Source organism: Xiphophorus couchianus, chromosome 13 (assembly GCF_001444195.1).
Source record: "Xiphophorus couchianus chromosome 13, X_couchianus-1.0, whole genome shotgun sequence".
Lineage (NCBI taxonomy): Eukaryota > Metazoa > Chordata > Actinopteri > Cyprinodontiformes > Poeciliidae > Xiphophorus > Xiphophorus couchianus.
This window is the reverse complement of record NC_040240.1, coordinates 24114988-24142288: the sequence shown is the minus strand read 5'-3', so window position 1 is coordinate 24142288 and position 27301 is coordinate 24114988. Positions and strand designations below refer to the sequence as shown.

The 27301-nt window shown below is 38.4% G+C and overlaps 1 protein-coding gene across 1 annotated transcript in view; it reads right to left on the bottom strand.

Annotated features, from left to right (window-relative positions):
* Positions 1–2765: 2765 nt before the first annotated feature.
* Positions 2766–27301, bottom strand: part of pou2f2a (POU class 2 homeobox 2a) — a 65704-nt gene continuing 41168 nt past the window's right edge. Inside the window, exons 2-16 of the mRNA XM_028035246.1 lie at positions 14537–14602; positions 13759–13787; positions 12955–13017; positions 12020–12178; positions 11100–11324; positions 10320–10434; positions 10122–10213; positions 9219–9470; positions 9004–9145; positions 7896–8044; positions 7214–7411; positions 5936–5984; positions 5370–5511; positions 5186–5259; positions 2766–3216 (exon numbers count right to left, since the gene is read on the bottom strand). Coding sequence (XP_027891047.1) covers positions 2855–3216; positions 5186–5259; positions 5370–5511; positions 5936–5984; positions 7214–7411; positions 7896–8044; positions 9004–9145; positions 9219–9470; positions 10122–10213; positions 10320–10434; positions 11100–11324; positions 12020–12178; positions 12955–13017; positions 13759–13787; positions 14537–14602 — 2117 coding nt within the window. The 3' untranslated portion in view covers positions 2766–2854. The remainder of the gene's footprint in view (positions 3217–5185; positions 5260–5369; positions 5512–5935; positions 5985–7213; positions 7412–7895; positions 8045–9003; positions 9146–9218; positions 9471–10121; positions 10214–10319; positions 10435–11099; positions 11325–12019; positions 12179–12954; positions 13018–13758; positions 13788–14536; positions 14603–27301) is intronic.

Genomic DNA, 27301 nt, shown 5'->3' with positions numbered 1-27301 from the left:
CTGGTTTTCTCGATCTGTTCTTGCTAGAATTGTTTGCTAATGTCAGCCTGTTTGACTTATTTAGAGAAGAAACTGTAATATTCTGTCAAATAAAGACTTGAATACAAATTTAGCAGGTGGATATTTTATGTTTTTTACGTCTATGGATCAAAATCATAACAAGAAGCAGTAAGGGTAACTGTTCTGTTTATATTTTAAGATAAACTATTTAGATCATTTTACATTTTGTTTCACGTTTTTAAGTCAAAGTTACCGTAATAGTGAGGATCTGAAATCTTAGAATAGAAATCCAACTAACAATCCTTTTCTCCCAATTTAAAGTGATTTTTTACAGCAATTGTTTGTACTTATGTTTACAAACTATAATAGATTTGCACTTTGGATAGAATTTTGCTTGCAAATTTTGAGCAGCAAAACCAACACATTGTTTTGTTTTTATCCAAGGTGACACTGGATTGATCCTGTTGTGTTTTCATTCATAAAGTGGAGACAAATAACAAATCCAGATTTTTTCCAACTGCAATTTGAATGATCTGATCTTGACTTTAATTTGGTCTTTAGTGTAAATAGCAACACTGATTACAAATGTAATATTCTTAACTACCATATTTGCTCAAATTGAAAGATTCTCATCTCTTCAGATTTTTCACTAAATAGTGCAAAAAACACTAAATTGTTGATAATTGCTTTGATTTGTGTTCATCTCAAAATAAAAAGTAAGGTAAACCAAAATCTTTAAGTATTTCAAATATTCAAAGACACTTGAAATAATATAAATTTAACTTACAAGTAATTTTTTTAGCAAAAAATAGCTTGTTTTAAGTCAATAATTTCTTAATATTGATGAAAAAGTATTAGTTTCACTTCTAATACAGGAAAATATCTTGTTTTGTTACAAAGATGAGAAACAAGTCCAGGTTGAAAAACAGAAACTCAGCCATAATTTCGGATCAGTTTGCGCTCAGACATTCGGACACACAGTCACTCAGCTTGTGCATTGGTTTGGTTCTTCTATTTGGTTTGGTTTTTAAAAAATATAAGATATTGGTTTCTGAACAGCATATTCTCCCCCCGCTGCCTTTCATAAATCTTGGAAGCTACATTTTCACAGTCGTTTCCAAACATTTCAAGAAAAGGAGCAACAGAAGAGGCGATGGGAAGGTATGAACGTAGCATCGGGGAAACAGACACACAATGGAAAAGCAAATAAAAAAAAAAAACATAAAATATATAAAGTCAGTTTGTTGAGGTTATTCCTTAATCAGTCCAGGAACGGAGCGAACAAAGCCGGGGAGGGGGCCGGATTCGGCTGAGGGAGTGATTCTGTCTGCTGAAACGAAAACAGCGATCACAGTTAAAGACGAACAGACAGACGGAGTTACTCACCCCTCCATCCTCCCCCCCATTACTCTGTTTGTTTTTGGTTTCACTTCTTACACAGAACGAGAAGCAGAAGAAGAAGAAGTAGGTTTTGGTTTTGGGAAGGTTTTTTTTTTTTGGTCCGTCGCTTCAAGCGCGCTTCCTCCTGCTCCTCTTCTTCGTCCTGCTCCCCCCCTTCGGCTCCTCTGCTCCTCCTCGCTTGTTTTTGGCCCTTTGATCTGATCTTTGGAGACAAAGGAGAGGGGCAGATGGGTTGGAGGGCAGGTTTTTTGTTTTTTTTGTAGGTGGTGTTGGTGGAAGGGGGGACGTCGGTGCTTCACCTCCTCCTTTTGTTCTTTTCTTTTTGGTGTTTCTTATGCTTGTATTTGTGTGTGAGGTTTGTCTGGACACTCGTCTCCCGGGCGAATCCAGAGACGAACGCTGCCAGAGGCGATGCTTTGGTATCCAAGAGTGACGGTCTGAAGGATGACATGATGATGGTGGGATGGTGGTGGATAATAAATCAAAGAAGGCAAATAATGTAAAAAAATCCCCAAAACAAAACAAGAAATCCCTCGACAATGTGTCCACATCTGTTTGAGTAGAAGGTAAATCCTCTTTGTAGGCTGAGCTTGGTGTGTTTCCTTTGGTTTGACAATATTAAGATGAATGAATTTACCAAAAAATGAAAAAAGCAGACACCTAATTTCAGCTTTTTAGGATTGACTAATATAGTTTTGCCTTCTTCTTATTGTCAAGGTGAGCAGTGTAAATGTACGGCAGGCGAATCACTGTAAAGCTGGAAAGTGAGAGGTAGGTAAATATCCTGCAGCTGTAAAAACGTGGGATTATAAATTCCTCAAAGCTCGATGATTAGAAATGATAGAAAAATAGATGTTCTGACTGACAATGGAGAAAGAACTGAATCCTGAGTGGAATGGAGGATGTTTGACACAGAATAATAAAAGTTTTTTTGAGCTAAAGCTTTTCTCTCCGTTTGTTGGTTGTTTTTTTGTCTTTCTTTTTTGGTCTTCAGTTTTTGGTATTTGGAGATTTTGGTTTACTTCTTTGCAATGTTTGGGTTTCTCTCGGAAAACACAAACATTTCAGTTTTTTTTCTCAGAGCTTCGCAGCTTATCAGACGAGTCTCTCCTCAGTTTTGTTTTTTCTTTTTTGGCGTTTATTTCACGATGCCGAGCGAAAACAAAAAAAGCTCCTCTCCAGCTGTAGGTCATTATTTGGTTTCAAAAGTTCCCCTCCGTTCTGCGGTTCTCTCCATCCTCTCCATCCTTCCTACCCTCTTTACCTCCTTCCCCTCGTCGGTCTGTGTGTATTTTTGGCTTCGGGAGACTTCAGAGGGGAAAAAAGGCAAACGAGAGACAATCTACAGATGGATCAGACGGAGAGATGGCTTTGGTTGAAAGGCGATGTTGTAGATTTTGATTTTTAAAGCTCTGCTCCTCCTCTTCCTGATGCTTTGGCTGTCGGTCGGCGATCACTCGGCCATGGCTCCTCCCAGTGGCGGCGGTGAAGCTTCGCTGAAGGAGCAGAAAGAGGCGGGGCTTGAACAGGGAGACACAGACTCCTCTGGGCAGGAAGTGGGGCTCATGAGGTTGCTGGTGCCGCTGGGCGAAGATTGGCAATACGAAGGTCTGGGGCCGCAGCTGACCAGCCCCATGGGCATGGAGGAAGTCGGCGTGGAGCAGGTCACCATCGGCAGGAGGCCGGGGCGGTTCAGGAAGAGAGAGGGGCGCAGGGAGGCGGGGACGGAGTGACCGCCATGTCCACTCAGAAACATGTGGCCCGGCGCCCCCTCCAGGCTGGAGATGGGAAGCTGCCCGCCGCTGGCTGCCAGCGCTGAAGCCAAGCAAGGACAGCAAAAGGAGGAAATAAAAGAGAAAGTGAATAAAAAGCAGAAGAAATACAGAATAAAATTACAGAACATGGGGGGATTATTTTGTTTGCATTCCCAGGAAAAACTTTAGCATTTTCTTGCAATAATGTACTAGTCAGTTCATGCGACATGTAGCAAAGTCTTTCTGCTACAATATAAGGTCTTTAAACAGTTTTTCCATGTATGTTAATATTTCATTAGTGAGATATCTCATATCTAATTTATTTTATATATTTTTCTTTACTGAAACAAATGCACCACAAACCTATGTGCAAAATGAATGTTTTCACTGATTATCTTTAATATGTGCTGTTTTAAACTGACATTTGTTATCAATGACTGTATACAAAATAGACCAAGGTTTAATTTAATAATTTATTGAGAAAAACACAAAAGGGGAAAAAAAATCCCATATTCCCGAGGGTGCTCCGTATAAAATAATCTCATTAAGCAGAAAATAAACCACAGCAAAGAGCAAGAGGGAACAAATATACCAGGACGATGGAAATGAGGATGATAGAGGAAACAGCAGATTACATAAGTAATTATTACTCTGGATTTGAAATGGATCATTTTCCAGACACCAAAAATCTTTAACATATTGCTAAGAAATAACCAGATGTTTTTTCAAGTGCTTGGGCTGTTTTTAGAAATACTTCAGACAAAACTAGAAGTACAAAAATATAAACAAAAAATCTGCGACAAATAATGTGCCAATAAATTAACATAGTTGCTTTGACATAATTTCTAATTGTCATGTGTTTTACTAACTTCACATTCTAATACACTATTTAAAAGTAACTTAGTTTATGTATCTGTCCACACAAATTGACCTCTTGCCTCCATGTTTAATTTCTAACAAGAAGTCGTGCTTGTTTTGAAGCAATGACAGAAGTTTAGCTTTGTGCTATACTGCCCCCTACGGGTTTGGCATATTTAAAACAACAATCAGGATGAAAACCTTTCTGAAACCGATCCCGTTTGTGCGATATACAGATATTTTTTAAATGATGTGGTGATATTTGTTTGTGTAAATACCTAGATTAAGTCAGAAGAGGATGAATGAAGGTTACTGAGGACAAGACATGCACAACTATAACGTTTATCTGAAAAATAAACGCTTCAAGGCTTAAAAAGACTTTTCTGATAAATTACAGATTAACTCTCAGTTGAAGTCGCAGCATCTTTCTGCTTCCAGTGTGTTACTAAACACTTTAATCCATTACAGCGCCATGAGTGTAAACATTCATATAACGCATGTGTGGCCCCAGAGGGAGCCAAAGCTGCAATCCTCTGCTGTCAACACTTCATTTCAGTTCCGTCTTTTCACCCGGGCTCCTCTTTTATTTCCTCCCTCAGCCTGAAACCCTATCAGCGCCGGCACTGCCAGAGCTGCACTTTCCATAACGGACTGTATCCTTCTCATCAACACAAGGCCCGGAGGACGGCGGCGCTCAAAAGAGAGATGTTCTGTGGCGCTATAGGGAGATGCAGGATTCAAAGCTGGGCTTATTTGTGATGCTTAATTGATTTGGCGGCAGATCATCTCACTCAGAAAGGGGGAAAGCTGGTTATTTAGCCAACAGGGCGGACATTGTGAGGGACGGGATTGTGTCTGTGCAACTGTTGACTGTAAGCTGACTCGGCCTCCTAAGCTCTGCCATAAGGAGCCCTTGCCGGTCTGTGATAATAGCGCGGCATTGTATGAGAATGAAATTGAATCTTTCACCATACTGAGCGATTCAAAAACTTTGTGCTGAGGAGGAAGAGGAGGAAGGCTGGTGGTGACTGTCACCTGAGGCTTCACAAGAGAAATTAATTTCAGACAGAGCGGATGAAGGGTGAAATGGGAAGTGGTTTTTGGAAATGGAGACCAGAGGGGACACACACACACACACACACACACACACACACACACACACACTGGTTTACCTTGCATGGTAGCCAGAGGATTGCTGCCAATGAGGGCCTGGTTCATCCCTGTGCTTACTCCCATCATTGTGTTCCTGAAATGATTCCCATAAACAAAACTCAGACATGTAGAAAAACATTCATCCGTTCCTGAAGGTTGCTTGGTTTTTAAATGTGTGATTTTGTGTTTAGAGGTGAGACTGACCCGGTGGCGAGCCCGGCCGTGCCGAGGCTGGAAGGAGCCGGGCTGGCTGTGCTGTGAGGAGGAGGAGGAGTGGCAGACGACGACATGGCCACCGAGCTGACCGGGGTCATAGGGCAGGAAGCTGAGGGTGAAGAGCTGGCTCCTACGATGAAGAGGAGGAGCACAGTGGAGAGTTATGAACATTTCGCCGTTCTTCTTCCTCTGCGTCTCCAAAGCAGGGAGACGTTCGAGGCTACATGGTGCGAGCTGCGGCTCAGCGGGCCAATAAATTTCCAGCTGTGTTTGTTACCCGTCAGGTCGTTTGTCAAATCCGAGACGCCCGGGATCGCTCGGCCTGCGGCCGAGGCCGATAAATCACCGGGACGAGTCGTGACTCATGGAGGTAAACAGCTCAAGACGGGAGCCGTGGCTCCATGTCAACAAAATATCACTGTGTTCTGTTCTCTGGCCAAAATCATTTTTAAGCGTTTCATCAAAGCGGCAGACAAGCAGACGCATCAGGAGCCGTTTCATCCGTCTGCCAGCGACCTTTGGGCTTAAAATCCCAGCAAGTAATTGCAGCTCACCTGTTGTGCTGAGGCTGGTGGTGACCTGGGACAGACTCTGACTCGATATCTGGAGGAGGGAGAGAAAATCATCCACTTTCAGGTAACACTGCAAAAAGTACCTCAGGTCTGGTTTCTAGTGCAAATATCTTAGCAAGCCTGAAGTAAGACAAAACTGACTTACAAGCAGAGGTGGGAAGAGTTCCCAAAACCTGTACTCAAGTAAGAGTAGCACTACTTCAAAGTAAAAAGTAGCCATCCAAGAAATTTCTCAAGTAAGAGTAAAAAAGTATTTGGTAAAAAGTTTACTCAAGTACTGAGTAACTGACCAAATTATCAGTCATTTAATATTTAAAAATTGCATAATCAGATGAACTAAAATATAAAGTTTAGTGGAAATTATGGTATTTTAAGAACAAAATGACAATATATATTTATATAAATAACCAAATCAGGTAAAAGAAAATTTTTCCAAATCAGTTTTCAATGAAAAACTTCTGGTGAGTTTTTGATTTAAACGTGTTTATTCTTCATTCAGTGGGTAGAGAATCCAGAGATTTTACTCAAGTAAAAGTAAAAAGTACTGTGTAGTAAAAATACTCCTAAAAGTAATTTTATATGAGTAAATATAACTAGTTACTATTCAACTGTGCAAGTAACTTCTCAGCAAGAAAAAGGGGCTCACTTTAAAAATTTTGCATGTTTTTGTACTTCCATTTTGGTTTGTACTGCTTCTAAAAACAGTCCAAGCGCTTAAAAACAAACACCCAGCTGTTTTTTTTGGTGACTGGAAAATGAGCTCTTTCAAAAACCTCCAGAAAGTAACGTCACAAATCAGCAGGCACTGCCCGTTACCTAGCAACCCCAGCCAAGCCCGGCCCCGTTACCTAGCAACCCCAGCCAAGCCCGGCCCCGTTACCTAGCAACCCCTCAACATAGGCAGAACTGACCATGGTAAAATCTCATTATCCAAGAACGATTTTGTGCAAATAACGTAAATATGTTTTGTGTAGGCTTTAGACAAAACATATTTATGTTTCGTACAGAAAGAATAATAGGTCAGCTCTAATCCAATAATTCCTTAATATTCATGAAAAGGTGCTAGTTATAAGTGAAATTACCTGCCAGTGGAACAAGATTTTGTACCTTTTCACCAATATTAAGGACTTATAAAAAACAAGCTCCTATTTCTTGCTGAAAAATTAACTGTCAGTTTGGTTTGTCTCATTTTAAGTGTGCTAACATATTTGAACTGTAAACCAAAACAAAAATAGTGTAGGGTTCGGTTCTGGACGGTACCATGTGGGGGCTGTAGCAGTGGACTTTGTGCGTCACGACAGGCGAGGTCTGGCTGGGCAGGGGTGGGGTGCTGCTGCTCGACGGATTGATGCGCTTCTCCTTCTGCCGGCGGTTGCAGAACCAGACACGGATCACCTCCTTCTCCATGTTGAGCTGCTCCGCCATCAGCAGGATCTCCTCCGACGTCGGCTTTTGGTTCTGGAGCAGCAGAGGAGGGGAAAAAGAAATAAATCTTTGGAAAATCTGGATTATTTTTTTTTTCCAATCCACCTGAGTTGACCACATAAATAAAATTAAATAATCTCTGCATTTTTTTTGTTAATATCATCAAAACATTAATTAAAAAAAGAACAAACTTCTGATTAAATTAACAGAGAAAGGTTGATTTGAATAAAATATTTACATTGCAATCAGTTAAAATGAGTAAAAACACCTAAACTATCATATTGTTAAACTTTACACTTGAAATAATTAGCATATAAATTTAATTCACGTACAATTTTGTTGTTTTTTGCCAGTCTGAAAATTTCAGGCTTCTGAATAAAGGTAAATAAAAAACAGAATAAAACTTTTGCATTTCTATGAGTCAAGTCTAAAACCTGCATTTCTTTGGCATATGTTGCTGAACTAAAACAAATCCTGACGTTTTTCACTGATCTTTTAGTTTTGATCTGTCTCGTACCGTGCTGAAGTTGCGCTCCAGCACCACTCGTACGTTCGTCTCGATGCTGGTGCGTTTCTTTCTGCGTCGGCCGGGAAGTCCTTCGATGCCCAGCATGGGGGAGGAGATGGAGGATGGACTGGGCAGCATGCTGTCCACCGCCATCGTTTCTGCAGGAAAAAGCAACAGAGAAAAGCAAAGAGAAAGATGTATAAAAATTAACAGGTCACCAATTAGAAATTAAAAAACGTAAAAAGAAAAAACTGAAATCAAAGAATATTCTCTATGTTTAACAAAAATGTAAATGGTTCCACAAAAAATAAAGATTAAATAAAGATTTTTTAATGTTGTTTTGGGGAGAAACTGAAGATAAGTAAGAATTCATGGAAGATATAGTTTTAATCTCAGAAATCAGAATAACTTATGGATGCAAAAATATGAAGACGAGACAAAAACCTCAACAAAAAGTTTTTAATGTACAACTACAGCTTATAAAATACCTACAAAACAACCCCGAAATGAAATATTTGTTGTAATTTTTGAAGCTTTTGGAAATTTTATAACTCAGTAAGTAAGGTAGTTTAAATTTAATCTGCCTTTTGTATAAATATTAAAAACCAACCCAAACTAAAATCACATTAAAATTAAAAACAGCAGCTTTTACGTGCAGTTTCAGATCTCAGTGCTTCCTAACGTGATGAATTATGGAGTACCACAGGGTTCTGTACTCGGGGCCCTTTCTTTATAAAGTCTGCATTACTATTTTTATGATAATAAGTTATTTTTTATCCATAAAAGCTTGGTGAATCCAAAACATAAAAACTTCAACAACTTAATCTTTGAGTTTTGACCTCTTTGGAGCAGATGTTTTATATTTTCTATGCTTCCTCCTTGTCCTCTAAACCTCAGATTAATTGTGGTGGATGACATGTGAAACTAAACCTGGTTGTGCAGGAGGTTTGTTTTTGTTAATCTGGAGTTGTTCCAATCCGCTGTCACCACATACTTGCTGCCACGACATCGCCATAAGATAAATTTTGTCTACTTGAATAACTGAACTTGACAGGACCTGTTGATCTTTTATGAAAAAATGTTTGTTCTGATAAATGAAATGAAACTTCTGCCTCACCTGCATCACTCAACCACTTCTCCAGCAGTGGCTTCAGCTTGCACATGTTCTTAAAGCTCAGGTTTAACGCTTCGAAGCGAGAGATGGTGGTCTGGCTGAAGTCATTTCCGTACAGTTTCCCCATCGCCACGCCAACGTCACCCTGACAGAGAAGATAATGAATTAATATACTGAACTTTGTATGTTCTGTTTGCCTCTCTTCCGCTCATTTTCACCTGTGTGAATCCGAGTTTAATGCGCCGCTGCTTGAAGGTTCGGGCGAACTGCTCCAGCTCCTCCAGGTCGCTCGGTTCTTCGCTCATTTGAGCCGTCTGACCGCCGGGATTCAAGCCAGAGGTCAAGGAGGAGGCCATGGCGCTGCTGGATGCAGAGCTGGCTCCGACAGACGTTACAGCGCTGCTGCTTCCGCTGGCGGCTACAGAGGCTGAGCTGCTGCTGCTGCTTCCTGCGTCACTGCTCTTCTCCCTCTGCAACATCAGGAAGCAAAAAGTTACTCTCAGTTCACACCTGATTCTGATTAGAAACAGAAAAAAGTGGAAAACATCTTTCTTATCAACGGAAAACATCAGAATTAGTAAAGTAATAGATTATTCAGATAAAGATTTTTCAGTTAACCACTTAAGCCTATTTTATACAATATTAGAAACACATTAAAGGATGCAAATAGTTCAATTACTTTTTTGAACCCCAACAGGTGTTGATTTTTTTCTTATTTCAGAGAGAAGATATTTTAGTTTAATGAGAGATAAATCTCATTATAAGTTTTACATATTATAACAAAGTTTTCTCGTTTAAACGAGATAAAACTGTATTTATTAGCTGAAAGCTGAACACTTCTGTACTTCAGTTTTCACATATTTGTAGAAATCTTTGAAAATTGCAAATATTTCTTCTTCTACTTAAGAATTAAATGCTACTTTGCGTTGGTTTGTCACATAAAATGCCCCAAAATACACAGAATTGAATTGCAACATGATGTTAAAGTGGTACAGATAAAGATATAAATGTTTTTCTGACAGCAGAGCTGCCCTGAGGTGCATAAAAAATAAAAGTGGATTGTTTACAGGAAGGTTTTATATAGGTTTTATGTTTTCTTTCCTTGTAAAAAGATGAGTTACCTGTGCTTGGAGTCCCATGCGAGGCGGACTTGTGAGAAGGCCTCCTGCGCTTTGCTGAGGTAGCTGGATCAGATTTGCTGTTGAGAGCAAACCTGAAAAAAGGAAGGAGAACCAATTAAAAACAAAACAATCCAATCGATCAGTGATAGCAAAGAGATCCTGTTATCAGAGGGAGTTAGGTGAAGTTCGCGTTCTCACCCTGCTGCGGCTGCTGCGCCTGTGCAGGCTGGGACAGGAGGAACTGGGCCGGCGACTGGAGGGGATGACCCGGCATCAGAACCAGCTGCTGGAGCTGCAGCAGCTGCTGGATGTCCTGCAGCAAACACACACACACACATTTCAGAAGGTGACACACACACATTTCAGAAGTGACACACACTTCAGAAGGTGACACACATTTCAGAAGGTGACACACACACACACATTTCAGAAGTGACACACATTTCAGAGGTGACACACACACAAACACATTTCAGAAGTGACACACACCAGACGGACGCTGCGTGAAGTAGCAAAGTCGGAATCGATGTTGGATCAATACTTTAGTTTCAGATTACCTTTTGAAATTTTTTTGCGATCTCAACTCTACCATTTTCTTTGATTTGCTCTTAAATGATAGTTTTTGCCTTTTATTTAGAAGAAATGCACACTAATTTGTTTGATCTCCTATTGTTGAATTTTTTTCTAGTGGCCCTAATCCTCTACCTTTTGTCTATTTGTTAACAAAAAATCTGTATTTTTTCATAATTATCGTGGTTTGGGGATACGTGGAATGGATCAAAATTATTTTAGTTATTTCGAATACAGATAATTTGTTTGAAATTTGAGCAGACTGGCTTATAAGCAAAACAAAACAAATTAAACTCACATCTTGAGGTTCCACTGTATCATACTTAAATCATAAATATTGGTATCAGTATTGGTGAAATATGCAGCATCGAACACCTCTAGCCTCTCGCCTGATGAATCCGACGTTACCTGCGCGGTCAGCTGGATGGGCTGTGACAGCGCCAGCTGTGGAGGCGGAGCTTGGACCGGCTGCTCCTGTTTGGTTGGCTGTTGCTGCTGCTGATTGGCTTGTTGCTGCGCGGCGGCGTGGGCGGCGGCGTGAGCGGCGTTGGACTGCTGCACGGCGGCCGCCAGCAGCTGAGCCTGAGCCTGCTGGAGGAGCAGCTGCTGCTGGGCCGGGAGGAGAGCGGCGAGCTGCGGGGAAACAAAACTAACTCTTACAACAGCTTGGTAGTAAAACAGTTACATTTACTCAAGTAACCTTTTTGAAAAAAAAATTACTTTCAGGAGTATTTTTCCTGCTTTTACTTTTGTTTTTTTATTATGAAGTATCTCTACTCTTACTCAAGTAAAATTTCTGCTTTCTCTGAATGAAAAACAAACACGTTTTAACCAAAAATTCACCAGACAGACACACACTTGCAGTTTCTGTTAAAGATTCATCAGTTTTATTACTGAATGAAACTAATTTGGAAAAACTTTCTTTCGGCTGATTTTGTTATATTTTGTTACTTATATGAATAATTGTCATGTTTATCCTCAAAATACCAAAATTTCCACTTAACTTTACATTTTGCTCCTACTTATGATGTAATTTTAAAATATTTAGCGACTGATAATTTGATCAGTTACTCAGTAACTCAGTAGAGTTTTTACCAAATACTTTTTACTTTTACTTGAGCAAAAACACATTTTAGTAGTGCTACTCTTATTTTAGTATAATTTGTGGGTAATTTACCCACCTCTGTTTCTCACATTATAACTTAAAATTAAACAAAAATAAGTAAAAGCTGTTGAGTTTTGTGCATGATTCCCTGCTGTGTCTCTCTCTCGGCGTGTGTGTGTGTGTGTGTGTGTGTGTGTGTGTGTGTGTGTGTGTGTGTTCTCACCCCTGCCAGCTGACTGCTGGCGAGCATCAGCTGTGTGTGGTGATGCTGAGCCTGCTGCTGTTGCTGTTGTTGTTGTTGGGAGGGTGGAGCAGCAGGAGGAGCAGCGGCTGCAGCAGCGGCGGCGCTGTGTGTTATCTCTGAGCTCTCTTCGCTCTTTACCTTGAAGAAAAGACAAATTCTCCTTCACAAAGAGTCCAGATCAGAGCTACTTTGATGCTCTGCTGTTGCTCCGCCTCAGCTGAGGCTTTCAGAAGCTCACAGTGACGATAAGAGCAGCTAACACAACCCAAAGATGATCGACTCTGGAGGAAAGAGTGAAAATCACAAGGATGGCTATGAAATATTTACTGCTGCATCCTTCACACACACACACACATACACACACACACACACACACACACACACACACACACACACACACACACACACACACACACACACACACGCTTTGGTACCCAGAACCTTTAAGAACTTAAGAACTTTAAGATGCAAAAGTAAAAACTGAAAAACTGAGGAGCAAATAAATGTCAACAATCAAACTTGAGAATGGATGGATGGATGGATGGATGGATGGATGGATGGATGGGTGGATGGGTGGATGGATGGTTTCCAGGTTAAATTTTGTCTATCTGAAGGGAAAGTTTCCCTTATAAACTTTCTCTCTCTTTTTTCTCTTGTCCCTCTTTTTTTCAGTCAACCTCTCCTCAAGCTGCTGACCTCTGACCTCCAGCTGCTCCTTCCTGCCAGTCATCGTCCATCCTTTCTGCCGTCATTCTCCACCATGTTTCTCCCCGTGATTAAAACTCAACATGGTTCTCATGTCTTACACATTAAAGGTTTTACAAGCAGATCAATTCTATAATAATTTTAGTTTCTTTCTGCTGTGTAACAGATTATTTTAGCGTTAAACCGACTGAACAGAATCAGGCGTTTACCTTGCTGCCTGCTGCTGTGGGTGAAAGGCTGTACGGGCTGCTTCTCATCTTCTGGACCTGCAGCTGGAAATAAAACATTCACATTTAAACATTTCACTTTTACAAACTTTTCAACAGTTCTATAATTTCTTAAATGAAATAAGCACTTTGGAAAAAAAAGCTTAACTTTTGGCATTTGATTAAACTGCTTTAAATCTTTGAATGTGCCGATTGAATAAACATTTTCCGTAATTTTATGACATAAAGTGTTCATACACTTTTCTCACAGTAAAATTATTTTAAAACATTTTAAGATAAGTTTCAAACTTTTCCAACACCAAAACAATACAAATGAACTAAAAACACAGATTAAATTCACCATTATATGATTTATTACTGTTATTAATATCTTAAAAACTAAAATGTTGTCTGGTATTTGTAATTTTAAATATCCTAAAACAAGAAAATCTTGGTTTGATTTAACTTCAGATTGTGAGGGGAAAAAAACACGTGAATAAGATTTTTTGTTATTTTTAAATATCTGGTTTCAACTGTAAATAACGCTTACAGTTTGAATATTCAACATTTTCAAGGACTTCTAAACAGAAGTCAAAACTTTCCAAACCTTGAAAACACCTAATTTAATTTTCAAAGATTTCAAGCAAACATAAAAACCCTTAAAATAAAGTCAGAAACATGAAATTTATGATTTTATATTTAAAAATTCAAAATTCCACTTTATAGGAAGACTTTTAAATTGCACATAAAAAGTTCAGATATTTTAAAAGTAATCAGATTTAATATTATGAAACGTTAAAAACCAACCTGGTCATCAGGACTGTTTCTGTCAGAGTCTGAAAAACAAAAATATACATGATCATAATGCTATCTGAATCACATGTTCATCAATTCATATAATTAGGGTTAAATACTGACTACTTTAGTCAATTTAAATGCATTTGGAGGCTAATTTATATCTGTTTTTATTTATTAAAGAACAGACCCTTTAAAACTAAAACTGTTCATTTGTTTTTTTCATGAACTGTGTTTTTATCCAGAGTTTCTTTCATATTGAGAGCTGAAAGCCTCATTTTTTGGGGATATTACTGGCTGTTTTATGCTGCCATCATCTCCAAAATCCATTAAAAGTTTCTCCAAATGATGCAAAAAACTGGAAAATCAAAACTTTCTGTTTTCTCTTCTCAAAGTATTTGTATTTATAATTAGAAAAGGTAAAAAAGAAGAAATCATGCAGACAAGTTACTCCCCCCTCAAAAAAAAAAATTAATCCATTTAATGAAGCATTCTTCATAAAATGAACTTTAAGGAAAATCCTGAGCTGGTTTTTCATCACGTTTGTACAAAAACAGAGTGTTTCAGTCAGAGGCTTCATAGAATCACTGCAATACAGACTGCTACAGGAGATCCTTCACAATCAGTCACGCTGTTTTTATCCTTTAGTAATTGTTTGCACGGTTATTTTTGTTTTTGAGTGGCGTAATAAACGTCTTTGTACCACAAATGAGCAGCCTTGAACGTTTTATGTATTTATTTCCTTAATAAAGGATAGGCGGTTTATTCCATGCATCTGATTGTTTTGTACCTGAACCGTCGCCTGGATATTCAGCTCCAGGTTTCTCCTCCCCTGGTGCTTTGGACATCCTGATATCTGCAGAAAACACAACCACACACACGCACACACAGTCAGCATTACAAAAAAATACACACATGTTCACCATAAGAATCCTGGTACCAAACATTTATATATATATATAAACCCAACAACAAATAAAAAATATTTTTTATATGTATATTTTGACACTGGATGGATTTTTTAAAGATTATTTCACATTTTTTTTATTTTTCAGAATTGCATGGAATAATTTTGTGTCTAATTTATGTAAATGCTACACAAAACCATGTTTTGCACAATGTATTATTATTTTTATTGTAAAAACAGAGTTAACATTACTGATTCTCTTCCAGCACATTTTTCTCCAGTGTCCACAAGCAAGCATGCCTGCATCTGAATCCTATAAACTTTAAGCTTTATCTTGTGCTTTTTCATCCAATTATAATCAGAGTTCCTCTGAAATAAGTGCCTCCACTTCTGAACTGCAGCCAAAAATTGTTCCAGAAATAGCTGTGAGTAAATGTGCTGAAGCTGCTGCATGAAAGCAGGGGAAGGTTTAAAAAGAAAGTTTTCCTGGCAGGAAACTTTCCTAATAAAGATCTCTCTCTTCTTTCTGTTTGTGGTCACATCTGGGATTGCAGCAGTAATTGGACCTGGAAGAAAAGCTGAAACTGCTATGCTGAGCAGTTTCAGCTGCCAGATAAAACGGCTCTTTTCTCTAATCCTTTGTCTATCCTACACTTTTAAATATGCATCATTTTATTTATTTTATACTGAAAAAGTTAAAATGCAGTTAGAAGGAGGTTAGATGTTCAGTCTACTAGCAGATAAATCAAAAATAATTAACATAAATAATTATAAAAATAGAAATAAACATGAATGACCTACAGTAGTATTAATTTTAAAATAAAAAACTTTATATTTCTGTAATAGCCAGAAAAATAAACATGTTAACTCAGAGAAATAACTACTAATTGCAAATATGATAAAAATCCAGTGTGAGTTTTGTATGTTATCATGTGCTGTGACGTCATGGTCAGTGTTAGAGAGAAGTTCAAGGTGTAAAAAAAAGAAATTCAAGGGCGTAATTATATAAATAAAATCCAGTCGCGTCTGTTTTTATTTATTTAACTTTTTTTCTCCTTTGAATTTAAATGAACGATAAAATACATATAAACATCAACCTCAAATAAATTTCGGTATTTAATTTACATTTTTAAAATGAATGCAAAAAACAGTTTAACGAGGTGTAGGTTTGAATTGTCTGCAGTTCCACGATCATACCAGAAGGTGGCAGCACTCTCTTTGTGTTCGGAGCGAACAAACAGCAAGGACGCGAGCAAAAAGCCTCCGTTGAATGAAGGTAATAATTTTTAACTACAAATTCTGAGTGGATAATTGATATAAAGATATAACATTTCTGACTTGAACAAAAACTAAAATATCAAATGGAGAACTTTAACTTTTAAAATTGAGATGTAAGGAAGCAGACAAAATTCACAATCAGTTACTTATTCTTTTTTTAACAATTAAAAGACATAATATTTCATATTAAATGCTAAAATTAATTAGCACAACTGAACAACTGTGACGTGGGTGTCATTCAGAGACCCACTTACAATGAACACAGAATAAAATTAGATTTCAGGAGACTGGAAGTTTGAAGTTTATGGAATAAATATAAAAATCTCCACCCACGATCACAAAGAAATATGTATATATATATATATATATATCATAAACATCTTACAGAATGTAATATTCTAGATTTTATGATTCAGCTATTTCCAGAAACCATTGGTGAAGTCTACATGCTTGGATTTAAACAAAATTTTTTATATTTTGAACACAAATATGTGACTTTTTCTAGACTTTCTTTCTGCACACAAACCCAAGAATCCACTAAATTGATTTCATCCATCTTGGATCCTTTTTCTCAACCATTTTGTAAAAAATCTGTTCATCCGCATCCCGAATCCCAGATATTCCTGATGTACCATGATCAGGTTTTACTGGAACATCTTTAAAACTTTATTTCTGATTTTGATCCGTTTCTGGTCTACACTGGAGATGAGTACAAAAAAATTACACTCAAGCAAAGATACTTAAGCATATTTTTCTAAAGTAAAAGTAAAAAGGTGTGTGTCCCTAATGTTGAAAAAACAAATATACATTTGCGGTGTTTCCATTAAATAATTAAAGTCACACATGAATAGGTTTGTTCATGCAATAAGTCATTAAAAAATATGAACCACCATGATGCTCCAGCTACTTCCTGTCGTCTTCAACATCCGGTTGTTGATCATGTGACTCGTGATGTGAAAAAAGCGCACACACTAAGGTTTTGTGAAATACACAAATTTTGACTCTGCCAAAAAACAAAAACAAAACAAAACAAAACAAAAAAACAACATCTCAGCCAAAACTTTTTTATCAAAAAACTTTTTTTTTTTTAAATTGGTGTGTTTCCATTTTTAAAATGTCAAATTGCGTAATTTCAGAGCCGGTCCAAGGTAAATCCTTAGAGCCCCCACACCACCAGGGGGCCCCAAAGAGCAAAAACTTAGCGTGATTTTTTTAATTTTTTTTTTAATAACACTGAATAATACAAACGCAACATTACACATAAAAAACCAATCTATTATTTCTTTTATAGCTTTAGTGGTGGCTGCCACTGTTGGGAAAATATAAGATATTAAACTTGTTAACTGTACATTCAGTGTTTGAATACTCAACACAAAATGCCATTTTCAAACAAATCTATTCAATTAAAATGACTTTGGCATTTTTCCCCAACTTTTACTGCCGCCATTTTGTGGCGTATGGAGTGCCGTAATTTGGCGACGGCTGAAAAAATAAAAATAAAATAAATTTCACATCAGTTAGAAAGGCTAATAAATAGATTGATAATCAAGAAAACAAAGGATATTATATCTATAATTTCAGTATATTTTATTTAGTTTTATAAACAAACAATGTAGTTCCAGTTAGTTAAAGTTTCCCCCCATTATTTATAGTTTTTTATTTATTTCTGGATCAAACAATATTTTCTTAATTATTGAGAAAATAATTATTATTTTCCTAGTTTTATTAGTTTGCAGTAATGCATTTGCCCCGTTGGGGGGCAGTCAGGGGGTGGGGGGGTAAAAAATGGCTGCAGGGGGTCCGAAACTCAGCGCCCCCCCTCCCCGCCTCGGTCACGCCTGTCAGGGGCCGGTGACAGACGGCGCGTGGGTTCTTGTGTGTGGACTGGAAAGGGGTGGGGAGGCTGGAGCTGTTTGGCGTGTGGAGGTCAAAGGTCAGGCACATGGTCTCTGCCACCTCACACACACAAGCTGCCTCCCTTTTTTCCACCTGTCTGCCCCCCCACCCGACATTCAGCGCAGAGAATGCAGAAAAAAACAAAATTAATATCACTCTGTTTAATTCACTTTGTTTTATTTAATGTTGAGGATAAAATTAGGATTTTAATCTGTTTAAATGAAACTTTGTCAAAGGAGTTTGAAAAAATTAAATCTTTGTATTTTAATTTTTTTTCTAAATAAAAGTTCTGTTTGCATCAAACAAATGTCTTTGAAAATGAGAAAGATTAAATTAAGTAATTATTCTGATCTATTTCAAACATTTTTTAACAACAGTCTTGTATTTGATAAAGATGAAAGTCTAAAATTAAAAAGTAAATAATGTTCATAACAAAAAGCAAATTAAATGTAATTTCTCTCTAAATAATCCAGAACATTTTAAAGCTTTTGATCTTAGTTAAGCTGTGTTTTAATAAAAATCCCTTCAGCTGCCTTTAAACCTATAAGTTTATGTTTTCAGCCTTTTATTCTTCACATCTATGAAAAGCATTTCAATGACCATATTTGGTCAGTAAATCAGGAAGCAGACAAACTCAGATGTGTTTGGATTTCAGTTTGTTTTACTGCTTCATCTAGAGTAAATTAACTGACATTTCGTTTTTACAGTGATGGCTTCTGATTATAATGAAAAACAGCCACAGTTTGTAAAATCTAGATTCAATGAGAGGATGAAAATGCTTTGCACTCCTGACAAAAAAAAAGATTGTTTTCTTTTGACTGGGCCTTTAAATGTAAAACCAATACACTGCTTTAAAATTTTCTGAATTAATTGGAATAACTGCACTTGAATTGATCAGATTTCGCTCTAAAACAGAAGCCGAGTTTTGCATTTTTATTCTTACATGCAAAGCCAGAAGTTGAACCAATGAAAGGTTTGTAGTTTGTCTGGTTTAACTGAACTGTAATCTAGATTAACAAACTTTTTTAAATCTCATCTTTTCCTACAGGAATATTAAAACTTTTTTGGTTTCTATTATTTCTTCTTTGCTCTTCTTTTGATTAAATCAGAAAATAGCTGATTTAATCAAAAAATGAGCTATTTTCCATCATCTTCAGTCTCTTCTAACCCTTCCTAACATTTAAATGATCCTTCAGCAATTATTTATTGAACTTTATTTTGTGCAAGAGGTGAAGTTTTAGCTTGCTTGTAAATCCAAAACTCCAACTTTAACGCTAAATGCTGTTGTAAAAGGTTGCCGGTTTGATTCCAGCTCCAGTTCCCCTCATTTTGAAATGTCTTTTCCTGACGAGTGAATGTGTGAACGTTTGAAAATGTAAAAGGTTGGTGGAGAGACATAAAAAGAAACAGATTTTATATAATTTCCTTAAAAAAATAAAATGAAATTTTGCATAAAACACAAACATTTAAGTTAGTTTAATTTTTTTTTTTGTAATTAAACCCTGAACTGAAACTTTGTTTAGGTGCTTTAGAGCAATTTAAACCTGTTTCCATTAATTTCCTGGAGATGTTTCTGCTTTTTTGATCCGTCTCTGTCCTGCCGTTACTTTGACAGACGAGTTTTGGGTTTCAGCGTCGAGGTAAACCGGATTATTTCCGCCTCTGAGAAGCGTTTGTAACATTACAGCCACAGTTTCCATCTCTCTCCGCCTCCGACTGTCCCTTCCTCGCCACTCGTCTTTCCCCTGCAGCAGTGGTCAACGGCGGCGGCGGCGGTCGCAGCGCTGCTGGACAGAGCTAACGCAGGACACATGGACCCGTTGCCAGGCAACAGCAGTGTAAGATCGGGGTGTGTGTGTGTGTGAACAGGGCTTCTGCTCAGATGTTGTGTGTGCACCTGTGAGAGTGTTAATCATTAAGAATAAGCATGTTTCTCTGCCCTGCAGGTGCCAAAGTGCAGCAAACTAAGTCCTGCATGCTAATGTCTGCTGCTCTCACACCAGCGCAGGACTACACGTTGTCTCAAATTTGTTTTTCAGGTGACATGCATCTCCTCGGTTAGCAGAAAACCAGAGTTTAGGGTTAATGACACACTCTGATTCTGTTTTCTGACATGCTGGAGAACAGCAGAACATCCACTCAGGTAAAGGTTAAAGACGAACCAAACAGTCAAACGCTGAAAAATCTGACATATTTTGGGACGTATTAAACCAGATTTCCAGTCTATAAACTGGAACCAAAAAAACAAAAAAAAATCAGAGAAAGGTTAGTGACACATGCTTTGATGTTCAACTCTCCATCAAGAACCGGTCGGGACATTTTTCTTTCACTTTTATGCATCAAAATCGTTAGAAAACCAACAGAAAAGGCAGGTCAGACCTGAAAGAAACTGGAGATATGATCAGTTTCCATCTCCGATCTGCATGAAAATGTTCCTGCTGAGCAGCTGAGGACTTCTTCTACACCTAAATATTGACGACCTCCTCCTCCTCAGCATGCATCTGCTGCAAACAGAAGCAGCTGCCTGGGAGTGAATGAGTAAACTCATGCTTGGACGCTGATTTGTGGAGGAGTTTTTTTCTTTTTTTTATGCACAATTGGAAAAGAACTGAATGTGTTGTGTTCTGTGCACACGTGCATCTTCACCGTGTGCACGTGAGCGTGCACGGGCGCCTTCTTGAATATGTCTCCAGAGTGTTTATTATATCCGATACAGTACCTCTTTCTCGCACCACATATTTCTGTGCCGATCGATTCCTCTGACTCCCGACAAGACAATAATCGCACCTCCCTCCCTCTCTCCTTCTCTCTACCATTATTACTGCCCTCCCTGAGGAGCACAACGCAGGGATGGAGGAATAAAAACACAGAAAGAACGGGAGGGAGGACAAGGGGAAGAAGGAAATGGCCACTGTGGTGTACTTCCTTCTTCCTCCAGAATCTCAGCGGTGAGGCGCAAAGATGGAGGCTGGGATGCTGGAGTAGAAGGGCGTAAACTTTAGAGAAAAATGGCGGACAAAAAGAGACCAGAAGTGTTTTTAAAAAATGGAAACAGCAAGAAGAGACGGCAAACAAAATGTCTGCTTAAGGGAAATTCAAAGGAAAATAATCAACAAATAACCAAAATACAAAGAAAGACATCTGGATTGAGCAAATGTGGGGGAAAAAATTGGCGAAAATGAGAGTGTGGAACAGAGAGAGCAGCAGCGTGACGGAGCGTCCTCGCAGGAAATAGCAGGAAAGGAGAAGATGGTGACAATTGGACTAACAAAGACACACAGCCTCGCCTTGATGGGCCGAGTGTGAGCGATTGGATGAGGAGGGAGGGGGCAGATTGTGTGCAACAGGGTAAATGACAAAAAGAAACGACGGGGCGGACAGAGAGATGGCCGAAAAACGAGACGGCGGTCTGAGAAAAGCTGAGGCCTCAACGGAAAACCTGCGATTCAGAAACCAAAGCAGGAAGAAACAGTTGAATTAAAAATATTTTGCATGAAATGAATGAAGTGTTTTTTAATTTCAGGACTGAAACGGGATGAAAAGTCGAACCCCCGAGGAGCGCAGAATTTCCTCCGCCCCAAAAAGAAGATCGCATTATTTTTCAATCTGAGCTTATGAGGTTGTCATGTGACCGCCGGGATATTTATGTTCCAACTATTTGGATTGAGGCGGAAAATCCCAGCGGTGTGAAGCCGGGCTGGCTTTCTTCATGCAGGGTTTTGTTGCGGATCAGATGCAATAAATCAATTATCTGCATGATAAATTAAAACAAGGACAACAATTTCCATTTGCATAATTTATCGGTTTTCTCTCTCTCTATGAAAAACTGGAGTTTTGGTCTCAACCAGCCCTTTTCTGAAGGATAATTGTGATACCACAGACTTCATAATTCCTTTTATTTGTCGCTTTGTTTATTTATTTTGGACATTTCCAGTTCCAGTGTTAAACGTTTAATTTAATTTAAAGTTTATTGATCTTTGAGTGGGTGTAATTGCATTAAAATGTCATTATTAGTTGAAAATGGTCTCAAAACAACAATATTATCATTTATCACATTAACTTCTGGGACAATTTATCATCCAGCAAAACTAGTTATGGTGTCAGGCCAACGCGTGCGGCTCCACAGGTGCAGAGAAACATGTAAAGGAGGAGAGCTGGACGTCCGGTGATCTATAGAACGGGCTGCGGGCCATTAGACGGCCGGGTTTACAGCTTTATCGATTGAACCCGACTTAAATTGGCTCCCAATTAAACAGAGCACTTATTTGACCTCTTTACCCCTTCCCGTCGATCCGAGCTCGTCTCCATCCACACATCCGTCTCTTCCTCCCTCCGTCTATTTAAACCCGGCTCTTTCATCACACAGAGCTGCTCTCCTGCTTCCTCCTGTCCTTTTCCCCCCAGATGTGATCTTTGCTCGGCTTCTCTTTTACACTTTCTTTCAGTCAATCCGTCAATCTCGCCTTAAATAACAGCGATGAATTATTAAGCGTATTTATTCAAACAGCATTAATTATAAAGAAGGGAAGCAGAAGAAGAAGTGGAGAGCTTGGAGGAGAGGTGGAGAAAGAAGACGAGGGAGGTGAAAAAGGGGGTTAGGAAATTGGTGTGGCTAGCGGAACAGCGCCTCGTCCTCCTCCTCCTCTCCCTCCATCCCCCCGTCCTTCCCTTCCCTTCCCCGCTCTGCTTTGTATTCTGTGGAGATGACAGGGGGAAAGCTTTATTGCTCTGAGTTTGTATCGATCGGGGCCCCTCAGAGGGGGTAGCCAGACCCGCGCACGCCGGAGGCCGCCGGTTGCTGCCTGCAGCCCCCGCCTCGCACCAACACCCGCTCCCTCCCCTAGTTTTTTTTTCTTAGAAAATTGCTGCCTCCTCTTTCTGGTTTGGAGAGGTCAAGAGACAAAGCGCGGTGGCTTTTATTTACCGTCGGCTCAGGAAGCCTCAGAGTGCAAATGAAAGCGCGATCTCACTCCAAAAACATGGACACACGCTGCATGAATATTCTCACTGAGCCGGGTTGCCAGATCTGGCTGACGAAAACCAATTTTCCTGGATGATACATTTTCCCTATAATTATTACAATAATTGATTATACTGTTGTATGAGACAATTTTAAAGTAATTTATTGCATAATAAAAGTTTGCCCTCTCAAAGACAAACACTCCACACTGGAACTGGAAGATACTTTAAATACCCAAAATAAAACAGAACCTAAACTATGAATAAAGTGGATTATGAAGTCTCTAAACACAATAGCTCTTCAAAAAATATTTATCATCAGAATGGAAAGTATTGAGCTCATTTTAGTTTATTGTGCAATTAATTGATTAATTGCTTATTGTGGCTTAAAAAAGAAAACAGAATCTCAACTTAATAGCACAGAATTTCATGAAATGTTTTATGCTTTTCTGCCACACAATGACAACTCGAAATAAATTTCCTCTGAAAACTTTCTAAAAACCCACCAAACATGTTCAAAAGCAGCCCAATCTGGCAACACTAATGCTCACTCAACAGGGTTGCCAGACCTGACGGTTTCCAGCCTCAAAACAACATAAATGCAGCCCAAATCTCAACTTCTAATGAATTCATCATAATAGCCCCAGATACAGTCATACATATAAAAAGTTTGTGTCCAATATGTCATTACTTGCATTTAGACTTGTGACAATTTTCAACATTTCTGGTTGTCCTTTATTACATTCTGACCAGAACCAGATCCCATTGGGCCTGCAGAGGATTGGACTCTTTGAACACAATGACCCTGGAGTTTTGTGCAGCAATATTTTGGAATTTTAAAAAAATGCTGTGCTTTTCTGCCACACAATGACAACCATTTCAAAAGAACTTTCCGTTTTAAAAGCCCACCAAATGTTGTGAAAAGAAACTAACAATCTGCAAAAAGCATTTTTTTCCAGACAAACAAAAGCAACTCAATCTGGCAACACTGATGCTCACTGAGCAGGTTTGTAAGATCTGACAGTTTCCAGCCAAAAACAATGAAAACACATCCAACAACCCAAATCTTAACTTCTAATAAAAATAATGTTTTATAGAAAAACATGAATTTTTCTAATAATTGTTTTTCTATAGTACATGTAGTACTATAGAACTGTAGTTCTACATACAGTCATTCATACCTGACTCTTTAAATCATGCACTGGGATTTCTGTTTTACTATCTGACTAACCATTGATGATGTCACAGTGGACAGATTCTAGAGATTTTTATAACTATTGACAGCGGCCATAGTTTTAGTAACGTGCAGGTTACTAAAACGTGTTCAAAAGTAGTCCAATCTGGCAACACTGATGTTCACTGAACTGCGTTGCCAGATCTGACTGACAGTTTCCAACCCAAAAACGATATAAACCCACACAAGAAAAAAATATCCCAAAGAGTTTTTTCTCTCCTTTCAAATAATGTTGCCCTGGGATTTGTTGTATTAATCAATACTACACTTGATTAATCCATGACTAACCATTGATGATGTCACATTCAACAGATTCTAAAGGTTTCAAATAGCAACAATTGGCAACAATGACAATTATTTTGTAAAAACCCACCAGATGTTGTGAAAAGCAGCCCAAACTTTAACAACCTGCAAAAAGCTGTTTTTTTCCCCCAGCCAAACATTTTCAAAACCCACCCAATCCGTCAACACCCCAACTGAAACACACACACACCCACACCCACACACACACACCCCGGCTGCAGGGCTGAGCTGCTGTCCCATCAGAAATCCCTAATCTGGGAGCGTGACCGTCCTCAGTTCCAGCAGCCGGGGATCAGGATGCTGCGGGCGGATTCCAAATTTAAGGATGAGATGGGATGGGGATGCAGGTTCCTGCAATCACCCCCTGGGGGTGGGATGACGGTTTGGGGCTGGGGGTGAGGAGAGGGAGGTCGAGTGGTGTGATTTACCCGCCCGTGCTCTCCTCGCTGTGAACCCAACCTCTCAGCATTTCACGGAGCGGACGACCACAAGAGGGTTCAGCGCTCTGCTTTCGTCTTCTAAACACAGTTTTTGGTGGAAGTCGGTTTGCGCTCCTGTGAGACGAAGAGTTTTATAACCTGGAGGAAAACGATCACCACTTCACAGAAATAAAAATGTTTACATGAGCTCACTGCTTATGTTTGGAACAGAAACTCACACCAAAACAATCTAAATTCATGAATATTATGGCTTTAAATATTGATTTAGTCTTATTTTGACTCACTGACTTCAGCAGAAATAACACTTACTCTATATTAATTTTTGGATATTATGAAACAAACCTTTTACTTTTGAAGTATCGCTACTCTTACTTTCTTACTTGAGTTAAATTTCTGGATGCTGTACCCAGTGTGAGTTCATTAAATAAAGAACAAACTTGTTTTAACCACAAATTCACCAGACAAAGAGACACACACCTGTAGTTCTAGTTAAAGTCTTATATTGAAATATACCTTTCACGCTAAAAGAAATACTGCTTTACTCTTAATTGAGTAATTTCTCGGATAGCTGTGTTTTACTTTTATTTGAGTAACTTTATTTTGAAGTATTTCTGCTCTTACTTGTGTAAAGTTTCTGGATACTTAACCTACTGTTAGTAATTCCACTGAATTTTGGCTAAGATAAATTATTTTAACCAAAAATTCACCAGACACAGACTTGCAGTTTTTGTTAAAGTTTCAAACAGAATTAAATTGATTTGCAAAAAAGTTTATTTTGTTATTTCTTGGATGACTACTTTTTACTTTTACATAAGTAAAAACAATTTGAGTTTAAAGCAACTCTTTTAGTTGTTTAGGTTTCGCATAAATAAAAATATTTTATTTTGTATTGAGAATGAAGGATGTGTAAGAGCTTTCTTTCAGCCAGCTGACTGGCAATGCTCAGCAACATGCGGGGGAGGGGAAATGTCACACTACTTTCTTATCCACTTGGATCACTTTGTCACTTTCTGCAGCATTTCATTTAAAGAGCTTTAAACACCAGGAACAAAATGATGTAAACTTTTTGTGGTTTTTAAGCCGTAACCTTTTAGAACCCGTTTGAGTAACTTCATCAAATACCCATTTAGAACCGGGTTCAAATGCAGCTGCTGAGGTTTTCTTGCTTCCTGAATGAGGTTAGTGTCACAGCGTATCAGTAAAATATAAAATCATGTCCTGCTTAATGAAATGCAGATCATATTTTTGCATCAAAGCCGGTGAAAGTCAATCCAACCAACCATATCAGCTTTCAGTGCGAATGCACGTTACCAAAAAAGTCCAATTCATTACTTTCTATCGGTCCTCTATTACTGCAATAACAGGACGTTACTTTGCATGTATCTGTTTTTACTAATAAGTTGTGTTAAACTTGCAGTTTATGCAACATTTCAACTGAAAAGCAACAGCAGGGATGAAGGATCTCAGAGGGAAGTGTCGCCCGCATGGTGCCTGATATTATGAAGGGATTTATTTATGGTATTAATGCTTCACACTGCAGCCTTGTGATTAATCCACATTTTTCTCACTCAACATTACAACTCTGTCATTGGAAACTACAACAACTTTTTACTGAGAGTCCATCCAAACCATGTGATATATCAGTAATGGGCAACGTGTGAATGAACGGCACTTAAAGTATAAAAGTCCAGTAAATATTGCTTTTAAAATGTCAAGATTGCACATCTTGTTGCTGCAATTCATGCAGCTCTAGAACTGGGGGCTAAATGTGAGAGTCAGGTAGAGTAACAAGATTTTAGCTTGCCTGCACCTGTTTTTATTTTAATTTTCTCTTCCAATATGTTCTGTAAAAGCCTTTAAAAAATCTACATTTTCTGTAACCACCAGGAAACAGACAAAAAATAAAAGTAAGTAAATGGTGGATTTTCAGTTATATTTTCATCTAATTCAATTTAAATAAATTTTTAAAAATTATTTTCATGATGTGCTGAGATTTATCGGTATTAATCATTTCATTGTAGTGACTGTTGATGGTTTTCAAAAATCATTTAATCTCTCATGGTCTCACGAATTTTGTGAGCAGAAGAGAAGTTATTAATGTATATTATGTTAACAAATATAATATATACTAAATTATTGTAAACTTTTATTTTACCAGTGTAGATTTGATGAATAATTGTGAAAACTTCATGTTGTATTTATGTTGGAAACAAACATTCAGCGAAATGAGGGAGGATCCCAGAGAGATTACAGATCAATCGAGCCAAAATGTTGATTTATTTAATATCCGTTTTACTGATTTAACATCCTCAGCATCTCAACAACAGTTTAGACACTTTATTTCGAGATCCCAGAATTGTCACCACCTTCCACTTCAACTCCATTTTGCTGACGCGGGTCGACCGAATCGTCGTGCCAACCGTGGAGAAGGACGGACGGACGCACAAATAGAAAAATTTAAAAAATGGCCGTCCGAAGGGGCGAATGAGCGCTGAAGGCCACGGCGTCCCCCTCCTTCTTGGACTGTTTGGCTTCAGA